Raw genomic sequence first — 16622 nt, forward strand, 5'->3', positions numbered from 1 at the left:
CAAATATTTTTCTCTTAAAAAAAACTAATAACTTGATGACAAAGTTATTTACCAAATAATTAATGGAGTTGCTAGTTCATGTAACTCTATAGAGCTCCATTTTCTAGTTCCGATGAGTGATATTGACAAACACATAACACAAGCCTCGTTCGCGTGTTTGACACAGGTTCCTACACCATGTTTTGATAAAATGGCATGGGCTCCCAATCCTTGTTTTTAAAAAAAGCGGTTCTGATTAATTTTTATATCTAACCAGGAAAAGAAAAAAACTATTTTAGCAGTTGTATCATTATCTTAAAATGTCTAAAATTGGGGAAACATCCATAATATACAAACGAGTCCAAAGTATCAACAATCTATTTACGAAAATGATGAGTTGTATTAATAATTTCATATATGAGCTTAGTCAAAGATGAATTATTTATCGCTACGGAAGCAAGAAAACCCATGCCTTCAGTTCCATCTTCAAAGACAAAGTTGGGGCCAGAATGTGTAGGAGGTTTTGTACATTGAAGACAAATATATTCATGTCTTTGGGCACGCAATTACTTCTATATTTCTGGCAACCATTCTTCTCTGGGCAGCATTTGGACATGCTTCCAAACAAGGCTCCTTCAGGACGGTGTCGTCTTCAAGCAGTGGAGGAAGAACCCCAAATTTGAACTGCAATTTTAAAACGATAAGAGAGTAGTGACAGGGTGGTCATCTTACATAGTTCGGCTCCATAAGAGATTACTCAGTATTACCTGACAGCTATAATCACCAAAGTTGGGCTCCATAAGTAGTGGAACTCCCATATGATCCTTGAAGAAAGTCTAGATTTAAAATAGAGTCAGATGCAACCATCCAGAGAATGTAAGAACTTCGAAGCATACACGACAATTTTAGCTCTTATAGTAACTGAAAAAAATGACTTTGAAGAATCACTAACCTGTGTTGGAAACTTACAGGTGTTGATGCAAATACCAACACACTTGCTTTCCTCCAGATACTTGCATCTTTCCACATAGACCTACAAGAACTCATAAAAAATACATCACTTCGAAGATTAGGGGAATATTTGGTCTGAGTTTTACAGCACTCATAAGGATCAAACATAGAAAAGTACAGGTGATCACCCCACTACTGCATGTGGTTCCATCTGGTAAGTCAACAGAATTGACTTTGCACGGGCCCATGAGCCATTGACAAGTCAGTGCAGTAACCCTTGCTTCAAAACTTAAAAACGTTTTAGGATATCTAAACAAGTTTCTTAGTCTGTTGCGTTTAGGGAAACATCAGACAGGAACAAAGAGTTGGGATTCATCAGGAAGAAATGAAAAAACGAGATGTATTTGATCAGTCAGACTCACCAACCATCATAGCAGCAATTTTACCTCCTCCAATAGGAGCTATGAGCATTTTATAGAGCTCCAAAAGGAATGGAGGGAACAGAGACCTCAATGTTCGTACCTATCACAAGTCACAACCTCATACAGTGAATTACTATAAAATAAATGTGATGACCTAAGTTGCATTGTTGTGGAAACGCATACATAAATGATCAAGTAAGTACTGTCTTAGAAGGAGTTTGCCGAACTCCAAAAACCAAAACGGTGGAGTTGTTTTAAAAGTTCGTATGTATGGTAAGTAATGGTCTAATCACCAATTCTGAAAAGCCAAATTCTTTATCTGATCAGTTCTTACCAAGATCTATGCAATCAGCCTCTCGTGCAAATGTAAGTAAGACTTGCCTAGAGGGAGCTCCCCCTTTTTCTAACAAACAATATTTGATATTAAACTAGTTTTAACGTGAACAAATTTGAAACTATGTACTTGATTTGTCAAACACTCCTTAAGTGAAATGCTATTGCATATCAGAAAGATTTTCAAAGAGACACTTGAATGAATAAAAGCTTGAGAGAGAGAGAGAGAGAGAGAAATGGATATACCGCTGCTTCTATGGTATCGGAATTTGTAGTGCCTTTCATCATTAGACGGTTCGCAACTTCAATTAGTCCACTATATCCAGGTTTCTTTGAGTCCCATCCCACCTCCTGTTATAGTATTCACACTCAGCTACCACAATAATCATATATATTAATATTTGTCACGTTATACTGGATAATTATATCTCCAACAACACATATAAAAGTGTGTGGATTTATGTTTTTTCATTATATATTGCAAAAAACAAAAAACAAAAAACAAAAATAAAGAAATACACATCTATCCCATCCCACCAATTATGTGATAAACAAGGTAACCCTGCACAACATGAATTTTCATCTAATTAAGATGAAAAAATTGATACCCCATAAATTAAAATATTAGACAAACAAAAGAGGAAAAACGAACCATCTTCATAAGAATAAGAGGCTAGAAGGGGATCCTTTACCTGTACCAATTTGTTGCGGAACAAATTGAGGAACAAATCATCAAACACACCGGGCTTGTATTCAGGCTTTGAAGCTGCAATCTCCGCTTGTTTTACCTTATTTAATTCACAATATAGGAATCATGGGACTGCGTAAGAGATATACAGAAAGAATATGCAAAACAAAAGTAGAAGATACGCACCGATCTGGATCCCGATGACGAAGAAGAAGAAGAAGAAGAAGAAGAAGAAGAGAAGGAAACGCGAAATCGATGGTTCCGAACACTCGAACAAAGCATTGGGGCACCACCACCAACAATGCATAGCGCCTTCATTTCTCTCTAACTGTCACCACTAGAAACTATTCAGTTCAGTTAAACTGTTTGTAACCCCCTCTCTCTCTCTTGTGGAAATATTAACCTTAAAAAACACAAAAAGGTTACCTGTTACCTGTTACCGGTTACTGGTTAATTCAAGTGAAAGCCAAAACGACTTGAACTTCTGCGTTTTGATGAACCCTTACAAAACCCCAACGAGGGATAAGAAACAGACAAGGGCACGATCTGAGAGCGACGGAGATGAATTGCGCCCGTCTGATTTCCGGCGGAGGATGGTTTCTCCGGGGGCTGTGCACGGAGGCGAAAAAGGTAACCCTCTATCGAAAGCTATCGGCGCTGGAAATGACCGGTGGAAGCGTGTGGCAGACGTTGAACCAATATATAATGGAGGGAAAAGCCGTTAGAAAAGGGGAGCTCGAGCGCTGCGTCAAGCAGCTCCGAAAGTATCGTAGATTCGAGCACGCACTCCAGGTTTCAGAACTTGTAAACTTTGAGGTTTTTTTTTTTTAAAATCATAATAAACAAGGCAAAAATAATTTCAGTTCAATGTAGAAAGACAAATTTATCATTTTTGTTTTTATTTTATTTTTTTGCATTTTTCAATGGTTGCAGATAATGGAATGGATGGAGATGAGGAAAATTAACTTTTCCTTGGATGATTATGCAGTGCAGACAGATCTTGTATCCAAAACCAAAGGGGTTGTTGCAGCTGAGAATTACTTTAGCGGTCTTGCTCCTCGAGCCAAGAACAAGTATACATATGGTGCTCTTTTGCACTGTTATTGCAAGGAACTAATGACAGATAAGGCATTGGCTCTTTTTGAAAAGATGGATGAATTGAGATATGTCACTAGTATTGCTTTCAACAATCTGATGAGTATGTATATGAGATTGGGTCAACCCCAGAAAGTGCCTCAGCTGGTGCATGATCTGAAGCAGAGGAATATTCCCATGGCTGCGTTCACATATCATGTCTGGATGAATAGCTGCGCGTCTTTGAATGATCTTGATGGGGTTGAGAGAGTCTATGAGGAGATGAGAAGAGAAGATGGAGGTAAAATTGATTGGCAGACGTATAGCAACCTGGCTGCTATCTATGTAAAGGCTAAACAATTTGAGAAAGCTGAGCTGGTGCTTCGGATGCTGGAAAAAGAGGTGAAACTGGAAAATGAGTTGAAACTGTGGCAGCGCGAAGCTTACCATTGCTTACTAAGCCTTTATGCAGGGACTGGTAATCTTGGAGAGGTTTATAGGGTATGGAATTCACTCAAGTCAGTCTCCCCAGTGACCAATGTGAGCTATCTTCTTATGCTTCATACCCTTCGAAGGCTTAATGATATGGAGGGCATAATAAAATGCTTTAAGGAGTGGGAATCTAGTTGTGTTAGTTATGATTTGAGGTTGGTTAGAATTGGTATAAGTGCTTACCTGAGTCAGGGTATGGATGAAGAAGCTGCATCGGTCTTTAAGGAGGCTATGAGGAGGAGCAAAGGACGTTTCTTTGAGATTCATGAAATGTTCATGATGTTTTACTTGGAGAACCACCAGTTGGGTGGTGCTGTGAGTCACCTAGAGGCGGCTCTTTCAGAAGTCAAGGACGATGAATGGCGTCCTTCACCACAAGTTATAAGTGCTTTTCTCAAGTATTATGAAGAAGAGACAGATGTTGACGGTGTTGATGAGCTATGCAAGATTCTCAAGACTTGCAATTTTGATGATTCCTTGCTTAAAACTTGCATCGCGGCATCCGAATCATCTCCTGAAATTCATTCAATATTGAAGGAAGACTCTCAAGTCAACCATGCACATTAGAACTTGCAAGCAAGTGTTCACTCTGAATAGGTCCATCCTGGAAAAACAATTTTGTGTGCAGCATGCTGATGCAGTTTATGTAAAGCAAGTGATTTGACAATTGAGATGGTTTCCTTATGGAACAGTTTCTCCAGAATCGTCTAGAATTGAATAGTTAAATGAACCAACGTTAGTCTAGGCATTTTTCTCATTGGGTAGTTGCTGAACTTTGAGGTTTGAATTTGAGGTTGAATTTTGAGAGTTGAATGTTAAGGATTGTATATGCAAATATCAATACTGATCTTCTACATTGGAAATTTGTTGAAAATGAGTAGTATAGGGAGCACTTAACTCTATATGCATGTTAGAACTGATAAAGAAAGGGAATAAGATCATTAGTGAACTCTGAGCTAGCTGAACATATTGGGAATCGATTTCAACGTAGTCGGAATCTATTCCCAGTCCAAAGTTCATGTACTATTGTTCTATAAACTTAGGATAAAGCCATTTTAGAGTTTTTATTGTGTTGTTTGAGGCTTGCTGAGATATAAATTTATATAGGTACTATCTTGGATATGGCTTATTTGCAAGAGTCTATTATGCCTACAAGATACAAGTATTCTATTCTTGTTTAAACACTAAACAGAACCAGAACTTAAAAAGGCTAGCTTTAAGGATTGATAAAAACAGATTCGAATATTGAAATACAAGTATCTTAGCCTTATGAGTTCGTGGTAACAGAATAAATATTGAGACACTAGTATGCGAGCTGTATGTGTCTGTTAATATAATGATTGCATATGGAAGAAATATAAGAATAAGAGAGAAATAATCTCGGATGAGGGGTGATTTTCAATAGAGAATGATCTTGAGTGTATGCGATTATTTCCAAGTTTATAATCTCTATACAATTAGGTGAATTGGACTACTCAACGGTAATAGAATCCTCATGGTAGGGAGACGTCCATGCTTTGGTTTTGAGCTCAAACCTTGTACTTAGCAAAGATTTTACAGCATGATTAAAATGACGACCAAGGCCAACAAGGTATGTTGAGAACAGTAAGAATGATGCTAAAGGATAAGGGTACATGATATGTGTTTGAATTATTAGTGCTTACTAATGGTTCAATTGTTCATGTGTTTTGATGTTGATGTATAAAGTACTGTTCAAATGATGAAAAATTATATTTTGGTAGCCTCATATTTTCTTACATATATCTTGGCGATCAATGTATGAAAAAGGGGGTTCTTTTCCTGTATTCATTACACCGGGATGAGATGAGATCCTCAAATGTACTGAGAAATGAAATTCTAATTATATATATATTTTTGTAAATTATGGGATCCTTCCAGCTCCAGGTACCAAATCGTAAAGAGGTTTAGAGTCGGACAATGGAATGGATGCTGTATGATCTCCGAATTTACCTTTGATATCACTTGCAATATATATATATATATATATATATATATATATATATATATATATGAGCTTAACATTTCTGCAGCAGTAGACAACGCTATCTGTTGCCGCTGACACAGAAAAGTGGACTCTACCGCTTTTTTAAAAAAAAAACAAAACAAAACAGGATCCGGCAGCAGATCCTAGGATCCGAACGCGGATCCTAGCTTGTTGTAGGTACAGCAGCTGTAGAAATTATTTTCCCTATATATATATATATATATATATATATATATATATATATATATATATATCTCACAAACACAATTCAAATTTATAACAATGATACTATAAAAATGGCACCAAGGTGGATTAACTCATCTATAAATAAGATGACATCAAATTTTTTGTTAAATACAAAATGCAATCAGCTCCTATTAAATACAAAACACAATCAACTCCTATAACATTAAATTCAAATAACCACCAACAAATTTATTTGAATCGGAGACCATCTGTAACCAACTCATAAGATTACAACGCAATCAGCTCCTATTAAATACAAAACACAATCAAATTCTATTAAATACAAAATGCAATCAACTTATTGGAGGTTATTTGAATTTTGAATTTAATGTTATAGTACCATTATTGGGCGTGAATGAATGCAATATATTCGTAATTAGGTTCAAAATGGCAACTTATTCGTAATTATTTATTAAAAAAAAAAGTGTTTAGAATATTTATTTAATTATTTTCTTTATTAATACAGATTTTTCAAATTGATTTTTGAGTTTAAATCACAAATTAAATCTTTATTTTCTTTTTCTTATTAATAATAATTTTTTTTTAAAAATTTGGTAATACACTGTATAATACAATTGTTGCAAATTTGATTGTGTTTGTGAGAGATAAAATATATTAAATGAGATGTCATTGCGTAGATCTCGAAAAGTTATGTGGAATCAAAAAAAGAATTACCTCATTCGGATACCTGAATCAAAAGTTATTACTTTTCAAAGTTTTTCGGTTCGTAAGTTGACTTTTTTTTGTCACATGTCAACACCAGATGATTCACGCCTAAACTAGGCGAGAATGCCTTGGGAGTCACACCTAATTTGGGCGTGAATAGTCACGCATAATTTAGACTCCTAATTTGGACGTAAATGAGTACAATAAATTTGAATATTTTTTAAACTGCTACCTAGTCGTAATTAATTATTAAAAATATAATATTTTAACCTAAAAAAAAAAAAAAAAACATTTGAGTTGTGATTTGATTTCTAAAAAAGTTATTTTTAAATGGATCAAGATAAACCAAATTAAGTCACTTTTCCGTTTACACCCCTACTTCCTCATGATGAATCTAAGAAAATCCCTTCGAGGTAATAATAAATTGACAAGGGCACGATCTGAGAGCGACGGAGATGAATTACGCCCGTCTGATTTCCGGCGGAGGATGTCTGCTCCGGGGGCTGTGCACGGAGGTGAAAAAGCAAAGCCTTTATCATAGGTTATCGGCGCTGGAAGTGGCCGGAGGGAGCGTGTGGCAGACGTTGAACCAATATATAACGGAGGGCAAAGCCGTTGCAAAAGAGGAGCTAGACCGTTGCGTCAAACAGCTCCGAAAGTATCGTAGATTCGAGCACGCACTGCAGGTATAAAAAATTGTTAATTTTGATTTGTTCAACTATTTATTTCGATCTATGTTGAGTTCTATTATCATAAACTAGGCAAAAATAATATTTCCGTAATGTGTGAAAAGACAAATTTTTCGTTTTTTTTTTTTTATAGTTTTTTTTAGCATTTTTCAATGGTTGCAGATAATGGAATGGATGGAGATGAGGAAAATTAACTTTTCCTTGGGTGATTATGCAGTGGCTTTAGATCTTGTATCCAAAGCCAAAGGGGTTGTTGCAGCTGAGAATTACTTTAGCGGTCTTCATCCTCGAGCCAAGAACAAGTTTACATATGGTGCTCTTTTGCACTGTTATTGCAAGGAACTAAAGACAGATAAGGCATTTGCTCTTTTTGAAAAGATGGATGAATTGAGATATGTCACTAGTATTGCTTTCAACAATTTGATGAGTATGTATATGAGATTGGGTCATCCCCAGAAAGTGCCTCATCTGGTGCATGAAATGAAGCAGAGGAACATTCCCATGGTAGCACTCACATATCATATCTGGATGAATAGCTGCGCGTCTTTGAATGATCTTGATGGGGTTGAGAGAGTCTATGAGGAGATGAGAAGAGAGGATGGAAACAAAATCGATTGGCACACGTGTAGCAACCTGGCTGCTATCTATGTAAACGCTGAACAATTTGAGAAAGCTGAGTTTTATCTTAGGATGCTGCAAAAAGAGGTGAAGATGCTGCACCGCGAAGCTTATCATTGCTTGCTAGGCCTTTATGCTGGCACTGGTAATCTTGGAGAGGTTTATAGAGTATGGAATTCACTCAAGTCAGTCTCCCCAGTGACCAATGTGAGCTATCTTGCTATGCTTCGTTCCCTTCAAATGCTTAATGATATGGAGGGCATAATAAAATGCTTTAAGGAGTGGGAATCTAGTTGTGTTAGTTATGATTTAAGGTTGGTTAGAATTGGTATAAGTGCTTACTTGAGTCTGAACATGGATGAAGAAGCTGCATCGGTCTTTAAGGAGGCTACCAGGAGGAGCAAAGGACTACATTTCTTTGAGATTCGGGAAATGTTCATGATGTTTTACTTGCAGAACTGCCAGTTGGGCGGTGCTGTGAGCCACCTAGAGTCGGCTCTTTCAGAAGCCAAGGATGATGAATGGCGTCCTTCACCACAAGTTATAAGTGCTTTTCTCAAGTATTATGAAGAAGAGACAGATGTTGATGGCGTTGATGAGTTATGCAAGATTCTCAAGACTTACAATTTTGATGGCTTAAAACTTGCATTGCTGCTTCCGAATCATATTCCGAAATTCATCCAATTTTGAAGTAAGATTATCAACTATGCACATGAGAACTTGCAAGCGGATCTTCAGTCTGGATAGGTTATCATTGGAAAGCAATTTTGTGTTCAGCATGTGGATGCAGTTTATGTGAAGCAAGTGATTTGACAATTGACTTGGTTTCCTTAAGGAACAGTTTCTCCAGAATAATTTAGAATTGGATAGTTAAATGAACCAACGTTAGTCTAGCCATTTTTGTTTGCCGTGATGTTTTTAATTTTTTAGGGGGGAAAACTCAAGTGGGATTAGTTGTAAGAACCAGCATTATTTAATTCCTTTCATAAGTTGAAGGTTGTAATAAAAATAGCACACTAAGGAAGTAGAGTAAATTGGTATTATTTTATGTTTATATCAGTAATACTTTTTTTTTTTGGGTACATATCTGTATTACTTATAAGTTTCTTTGGCAAATATACATAATTTGTAATTTATATTATGCCATTGCATCCTTAATACACCAGGATTGTTCGATTCAATTAAGTCACCTGTGTCTTATCTCAATGTTGTCATCTCAATTTGGCTGTCCTTTTGTGCGTATTCACGTGGTATTAAACAACTAAGCAATGCTTTTAATTTGGCTCTATTTACACTAGAAATATAACTGTTGACAACACCCTTCAACTTCAAGAGAAGGATGCTCTTGCAGGACTAGGTCTCCATGTTTAGTTCATGTTGCGACCCTCAATGACAAATTACCAGTTAAAGAAAGAGGGAAAAAAGAAAAGAAAAAGTCGTGGTTCCATTTTGAACTTAATATAAGCTGAAAAGTGAACGGTCCTGCTACTGCAACAACAAAGCACAAGATGGAAATCCAAAAAGCTGATAATGAATTAAGACTTTTCAGACCATTGCCTAAAATAACTAAAGTAATGCTTCAGTTACATTAAAAAAATAGTGAAAGAGAAAGCACTAAACAGTACAAACCCATCTAGTACAAACGTAATGAATAGTACAATCCCAAACTCAAGCTGTTGGTGCAATAGTTAAAGGTTCTCCATCGGTGTAAAGGGAATACCCTTGGGACTGAAAACCCGATAGCTCACAAACACAGACACACAAAGTGCTGCTACTGATAGTATAAGAGAAAAGGCACTTGCAACATTCCATGAGCTACTTGATGCTGTGTCTCCTGACTTGCCACTCAAAGAACTTCCCAAAGATATATCAATGGGAACCCAATCACAGTTAACAGAGTAGTGTCCAGAACCATGCCATGGCTGACCATCTACTGGATACCAGAATGCAACAGACATCTTACTGGATCCGCCAATGGAAAATTGCACATCCTGCAAGGTATTATTTTGTACCATTTTACTTGCTTGTTATAACATAAATGAAATTCAGGAGCATAGACACTACTACAGCACCCATAAGACAATAATATGTTTGTTTTCAAGTTCTCTTAAAGCTACAAAATGAGTCTTTGTATAGGAAGAATTTAAAAGATAAACACAATAATCACAATATGTTAAACAAAAACCACATGAATCAGAAGACATCCTTCAATCACATCCATTAGATTTGAGAATAACTTCTTTCTCATCTATGCCCCCCACACCAAAGAAAACCACAAAAAAAAAAAAAAAAAAATGGTTTAAACCTTGTTTGTATTAGCTTTTGGCATGAACACCAATGCAAGTTTGCCAATAACCAAGAAATATTTATTATGAAGGCAAATTTATGTCGGAAGAAGGTAAAACAAACAAGCCAGTAGAAGTTATCTCATCCAAAGCGCCAAAGCTGTTTCAAAAACAAAACAGCATAGAACCATAACTAAAAAGCAGAGTTTATCACATGACTTGGGGTACTCTATGCCAATTTTAATTAAAATTGATAAATAATTAAGTTCACAACTAGTCCAACAATAACCCCGTAGATTTGGGAAGGCCTCTAATCGAGAAGGAACTCATGGACCAAGCATTCAGCTAATTTAAAAAAATCTGGACAGATCAATTTGAGCTCTTAGCAAATAAAACTTCTAAATGAAGCATATCATCTTCTAAGTTCTAACCTGTTGAAGATGATCCATAGTCCTCAAAGGCCTAGAGAATTCAAAAAAGTATGTTCCCTTTTTTCCATTTTCCGAATATGGACTCTCATCCTCTACGAAACCTGTTATAGACAAGCATGTAAGTAGTAATTTAGAGCAAAAAGATGCAAAATAACTAAATGACAGGTTAAAACAATGCAGAGAGATCAAATTTAAGGTACTGTGTTTGAGGCAGACACACATACATGAGGATGAAATATAATCCAAAATATGTTTTAACATAAAAAATAGAGTAATGATACCAAAAAATAAAAATAAAAAATAGAGTAAACCCTTGTTCTCCATAGTTACAAGTATCATCACTTAGGTCAAAATATTTTTGACATCAATTTAATCCCTCAATAATGCAAAATGTCATCGATTTAGTCCCTCAATCATGCAAAAGATCATCAAATTAGTCCCTCAATTAGGGCTCTTTTACACTCATTTCTCTCAGGTCCAACAAAGAAGGACCCCTTTGACGATACTTTGCATAATTGAGAAACTAAAGTGATGACGCTTAATCTTTGGAGGACAAAAATATGGGTTTACACTAAAAAATAATTTTTGTACGGAAAGTAGCGATAAGAAATGAAGCTGGTCATCCTTCTTTTATGGATCACTGAACTTTTGGGACATAGTGGGAGATTAACCTACCTAGATGGCACTAATTATATATAATTAAAAGCAACTGGCACTTACGTGTATGAAAAATTTTAAAGCGCTGTTGGGATATCTCTCAAGAAAAACGACAAATGACGCATAGCGCATGATTCACATGCTTTATGTCATATATACTAACCATTCACTTCATGAATAGCACATAGATATATAAGGTGATATACTTTAATTTAGCTTCCAATTAAAGTTAATTGACAGGACATTGTGCTTATTTTTTTATCAGTAAAAGGATTAGTCACCTGAGTGGACTTCAAAGCTGCTATGCCACCAAGCACCCTTCCAGTCATTTTGCGCACTAGAATCATTAGCTGACCACAGAAAAGAGGACAGTCTTTAATATAACCTTAAAAAAAAAAAATTAGATAACTTAAAAGATTATCAACAAATGAAAGGATAGAAGACAAGATTAGATACATAACCCACAATGTTCCAATTCACAATACATAAAGAAAAAACATAATATTCTGGTAGGAAGTGTCTTCCCTTCCAGGTTTCTAACTCATTGAAAAGAGATACATTATTACCCTACATCATAGCTTATGAAGAAATAATGGGAAAGTTGTTGTAAATCTCACATCATAATCATTAATGAACCAACAATTCTCTGCACAAAATCTAGTACCATGAATTCATGATTCTCATAGAGATTAAATTCAGAAGTTACTCATTGAAGTGATGTTTTGTACAGAAAAAGAAAATGACATAATCTGGTTTGGCATTATGACGCTTCATATTTTATGCAGCACACAGCATTTTAGCCACAAAGGAAAGTATTATTAAGTGTTGGTGATTATGAACAGCCCATTGAGACAAAAAGGAATTGATGGAGACAGCAAATACGATTATGATGAGGCACTGCTTGATATTATTGTCTGTGGTCCTAACAACTGCACTTGTCAATCTTGTGCCATGCCATTTTAAAAACTTTATCACCTTTATCTGAGTTAGGCACTTAAAAGTTGTCTCCGTAATCTTAGCATAGGAAATAGTTAATATTTCCATCTTGTCCTTTTCTATACAGTCTTAATTAGTTTTGACACATCCCTTTCTTCCAATGTGGATGAAGCCATCTTAAAGTAATCTTAGACATCATACACATGCTCATATCCAATCACTGCTTAATGATTTCAGGATCCACTTTCATGTTATAAAGTGGCATAAATTTTAATTAGGATGTGTGGGACAAAGATAATTTACTTTACAAAAAATTGATGAGAAATATTTTTATTAAAATGTAAATTTAGAAGAGATTAATATCAAACACGAACCCTGATTTGTCATGGCTAAGCTAAAGAAGTGAAGTGTTGGACCTCCTCGTGCATGGTTTAAAACAAGATCTCACTATTTTTCATAAGGCCGAAGTGTATGGAGGATATTAACAAGTAAGCAAACTAAATAAAGTACAATAGAATACATTTGAGGAAAGCAAAGGTTGGAAGGGAAAAAGACAAGCAATTAGATAACAGAAAATGTATAAAGAAGAATAAAACATGTTTCACATAAGTAATTGGATTTCTGTACAAATCACTTCAAAGAAATACATGAACACTTGAATAAAAGGCAAAAGTATCAAGGAAGATGTAGTCAGTGAACAAGAGTGAAGTAAAGCAAGCGATGGTCATATTTACAATAACTACAGAGTACTAGTTTCAAAGTTGTAGAAAGTTCTCTAGACTATGAAGGAGCCTGTGTTTCCAAAGCATGAGGTGAACTACTAAATGGAAAAGTCGAGAAAATATTTCCTTTATAAATATTACCCTGATGGCTTTGAGTCATCTGTGATACTTCCACTTGGTTTTCTTATCCCATTCATTCTGCTTTTCTTATTTTAATCATATTAACATACAATTCCCATTGATGATGTTACAGTGGTACATACCGGAACCTGAAGGACCAGTTCCATCCAAGTATCTGCAGTGTGGATTCCAGGCATAAAGATCAACCAAGTGGCCAAACCTGTATCAACAAATATAGGAAACTGAATGAACACATCTAATAGCCCTATTAGACTCATCTTAAAACGTCATCCAATACAGTGAAAGTGTAGGAATTTTTCTATTCATCACCTGTCACCTCCATTTCCATTGCTATTGTCTAGGGGATTCCCACCATAAAGCCGTCCTGGAATAGCATTTCCAATTGAAAAGTGCATAATGTCGACTTCATGACCTTTGCAGGTCTTGTTTGTGCATGAGGTTGAATGTTCTTCACAGCCACCCATCTTTAAACAAACAATCAACACAATTTGATATCATTTAATGTTTCATAAAGATCTTCTCGCAAGGTCAGGATTATACTTGAAAGCAACAAGGATTCCAAAACTTGAAGAAAACTCGAACAACAGAAAACACTATTCAGTTCACCAACTTACATTATGATAAGAGGCACTATCCCCAATTTGAAACATGAGAGCAATAGATGGACATTTGTTGCTTTCGCTGCATTGCAAAAAAAAACACCAACTGAGAAAAAGCTAGTCACAAATTAACTTAAAAATAGATGATTTTTATTTTTACTTTTCTTCTCTTTTTTCCAATATTGTTGGAACCCCAATAACATAAGCATTATTTAAAACACTATCAATAGAAACAATGTAAGCTCGTTTAGCATTCAGACAAGTTAAACTAAGCTAGCATGAAGCATAATAAAATCAAACTAACGAACTAGATGCTGTTTTCTCTGTATGACATTGCTTACTTACCCTTTAGAGTACGCATAATCACCATCAACTTGAAGCAGAAAGAAAATATCGCGACCATCATGCAGAGTCTGCAAAAAATCCACAATCACTGTGTGAACAATAAATAAATAAATAAAGAAATAAATTGAATGAAATCAAATTAAGGGTACCTTAAGGGACATGGCTCCACCTTTGAATTCATTTTCAACATCAGGGTCGAGTGCTGGGAGAAGGGGAAAGTGGGACCCATCAATGCCTTTCCAATCGTCGGCATGGCCGTCGAGTGTAATAACTCCGGGTTTGAACTCGGCCTCGACTCGGATCTCCGAGTTGGAATCGCAGGTCCATGGACCTGACTCCTCGTGCGAGTCGACCCAGGCCAACAACAACAAAAACAAAAACAAAAACAGGAACATGTTACGAAGCATTATGAGCGACAAACAACAACTTAGATAGGAAGGTACGAGTGTTGAAGATTGTTTGTTTGGCTATATGAGTTGGGTCTTTCAGTTTGACCCGCAAAACTGTGGCGGCTTCCACTTCAACGAATGAAGGATCGCGATTGCTATTCGCGTTGCACTTAGACTTTTCTGTTTCCTTGAAATTTTATTTTCCCCTTTTTTCACAGCATTTATAGTTACATACTACAGTAACAGTTCCTTCACCTTATCCTTTTACCAAATTAAGGTCAGACACACCCTGTCGAGCTTTTTTTTTGTGTATCAAAAATTCGTAGCTGTTAAACACTTTAATAGATTGGCTAGCAAAGGATAATGTCTAAGATAAGTCGATAGATTTTGTAAGATTTAATCACATGTGACATGTTTATTTTTGTTGGATCCAAGAAGAAAAACACTTACTATAGTATGGTTGGTTTGGTAACGTCTCCATTAGATTACAGAATTTGATTTGCTCAAACAATAGTGAATTTTACTTTAGTATCATTATTTATTACGGTATAAAAAATTACTTACCTCCTTTAAAAATATATTAGGAAGTGTTATTTTTCCGTTTGCCTATATTTAAATGTCAACCAAACATACTTTAGATTATATCATGTATTATGTTTGTAATATAAGTCTAATTTTTATATTTAAATTTTTTTAAAAAAGTATTTAAGAATTATGAGAAAAGACATGCTTATAAAAAAATAAAATAATCTCACACTTATAATTAATAGGTTTAAAGTTTCCAAAATTACCTTAGATAAAACTTTATCTAATGTTCATCAAAATACACATAAAAAAGTATGTGGGTTCATTTTTTTTCACTTTCTTCTTTTAAAGTTTCTAAAGTTACTTTAAATAACTTTATTTAATGTTCATCAAAATACACACAAAAAAATATGTGGGGTCCATGTGAAAAGAAAATAGATAAAAAGAAAATATGGGCCCCACACATTTTTATATGTGTATTTTGATAAACATTAGATAAAATTATTTAAAGTAACTTTAGAAACTTTAAACCCAAATATATATCCCATGTAAAAAACCAATGGTTTATATATTTCTCTAACACGCCCCTCACACAAGAACCCATTGGGCTTGAAATGTGGATGATGTATCGGGCTTAGCCTACCTGTGCTAAGAAATTCCATAAAGGAAATAGGATGACGAGAATCGAACCTGAGACATCAAGACTCTGATACCATGTAAAGAATCAATTCAACTCAAAACTTAAGCTGTTAAGTGAAGGCACATCAATGGTTTATATAATACTACTTTAATCACCGTCAGATCCCATTTTTTAGCCGGTAATTTTTGGAAAGTTTATAAAGAGAGAAAAGAAAAACAACATTTAATATACTCCCTAGAATATATAATTATATTAAAGTAGTAGTGAATTGATATTTGGTAGTATAAATATCTTACCTTATATATATATATATATATATATATATATATTTTTTTTTTTTTTTTGAAAGACAACGAACCTTAAAGTTGAATGTTAGTTATGAGGAATGTGAATGTGAAAGACACACACCACACCACACAAGCCGTGGATAGAAACAACGAAAAGAGAGTGGGAAAAAAAAACGTGGTTTTTATGTTGCACTTTGTGAGTGGAAAATGAAGAAGAAAGGATTAATGTACTATCTTACCGTACTATCTGATTAGTGCGCTCTCTTTAATGTACGACCTTTTATGTACTAGCCTTTTCTGTACTATCGTTGAGATATATCAATGTCGGCTTATCTTAATGCACGATCTTAACGAATACAATTTTAAGATAATAATAAAGATAACTAGCTTAGCGCATTATTAAATTTTAATAAAAATAATATTAATTAATATGAAAACTAACCAGCTAATATCTTCAGACTGCAAAATAAAAAATTGCCAATATTAATTATGTGGATCTGCA

At 35.1% G+C, this 16622-nt stretch overlaps 2 protein-coding genes and 1 pseudogene across 3 annotated transcripts; 1 reads left to right on the top strand and 2 right to left on the bottom strand.

Annotated features, from left to right (window-relative positions):
- Positions 1-286: 286 nt before the first annotated feature.
- Positions 287-2744, bottom strand: LOC133285249 (beta-carotene isomerase D27, chloroplastic). The gene is made up of 8 exons (XM_061482459.1): positions 2560-2744; positions 2378-2473; positions 1932-2036; positions 1353-1452; positions 1119-1210; positions 932-1012; positions 747-815; positions 287-663 (listed from the first exon to the last, which is right to left on the bottom strand). Exons 1-8 carry the CDS (start codon positions 2689-2691, stop codon positions 526-528), a joined length of 813 nt encoding a protein of 270 aa, XP_061338443.1. The 5' UTR covers positions 2692-2744; the 3' UTR covers positions 287-525.
- A 181-nt stretch (positions 2745-2925) lies between these two features.
- On the top strand, positions 2926-9272 carry LOC133285246 (uncharacterized; annotated as a pseudogene).
- A 334-nt stretch (positions 9273-9606) lies between these two features.
- LOC133285233 (uncharacterized) lies at positions 9607-14819 on the bottom strand. 2 transcript variants are annotated; one of them, XM_061482444.1, is made up of 8 exons: positions 14429-14819; positions 14280-14347; positions 13950-14016; positions 13645-13799; positions 13464-13534; positions 11818-11886; positions 10880-10980; positions 9607-10154 (listed from the first exon to the last, which is right to left on the bottom strand). In XM_061482444.1, the coding sequence occupies exons 1-8, from the start codon at positions 14684-14686 to the stop codon at positions 9852-9854; spliced, it is 1092 nt and encodes a 363-aa protein (XP_061338428.1). In that variant the 5' UTR covers positions 14687-14819; the 3' UTR covers positions 9607-9851. The 2 variants fall into 2 exon arrangements, with proteins under 2 accessions (XP_061338428.1, XP_061338427.1); XM_061482443.1 differs by having other exon boundaries at positions 13458-13534.
- Between the last annotated feature and the right edge of the window lie 1803 nt (positions 14820-16622).

This window comes from Gastrolobium bilobum, unplaced genomic scaffold, assembly GCF_033153095.1.
Source record: "Gastrolobium bilobum isolate Gb01-03AN ecotype WA unplaced genomic scaffold, APGP_CSIRO_Gbil_v1 utg12170, whole genome shotgun sequence".
Classification (NCBI taxonomy): Eukaryota; Viridiplantae; Streptophyta; class Magnoliopsida; order Fabales; family Fabaceae; genus Gastrolobium; species Gastrolobium bilobum.

Excerpts from the sequence above, each read along its gene's own strand:
- LOC133285249 (XM_061482459.1), bottom strand. The coding sequence starts at position 2,691 with ATGAAGGCGCTATGCATTGTTGGTGGTGGTGCCCCAATGCTTTGTTCG. Across the intron at positions 2,474-2,559 it reads CGTCATCGGGATCCAGATCG|GTAAAACAAGCGGAGATTGC; the intron begins GTGCGTATCTTC and ends GAATTAAATAAG. Across the intron at positions 1,013-1,118 it reads GAACCACATGCAGTAGTGGG|GTCTATGTGGAAAGATGCAA; the intron begins GTGATCACCTGT and ends GAGTTCTTGTAG.
- LOC133285233 (XM_061482443.1), bottom strand. The coding sequence starts at position 14,686 with ATGCTTCGTAACATGTTCCTGTTTTTGTTTTTGTTTTTGTTGTTGTTG. Across the intron at positions 14,348-14,428 it reads GTGGAGCCATGTCCCTTAAG|ACTCTGCATGATGGTCGCGA; the intron begins GTACCCTTAATT and ends GATTTTTTGCAG. Across the intron at positions 14,017-14,279 it reads GATTATGCGTACTCTAAAGG|CGAAAGCAACAAATGTCCAT; the intron begins GTAAGTAAGCAA and ends TTTGCAATGCAG.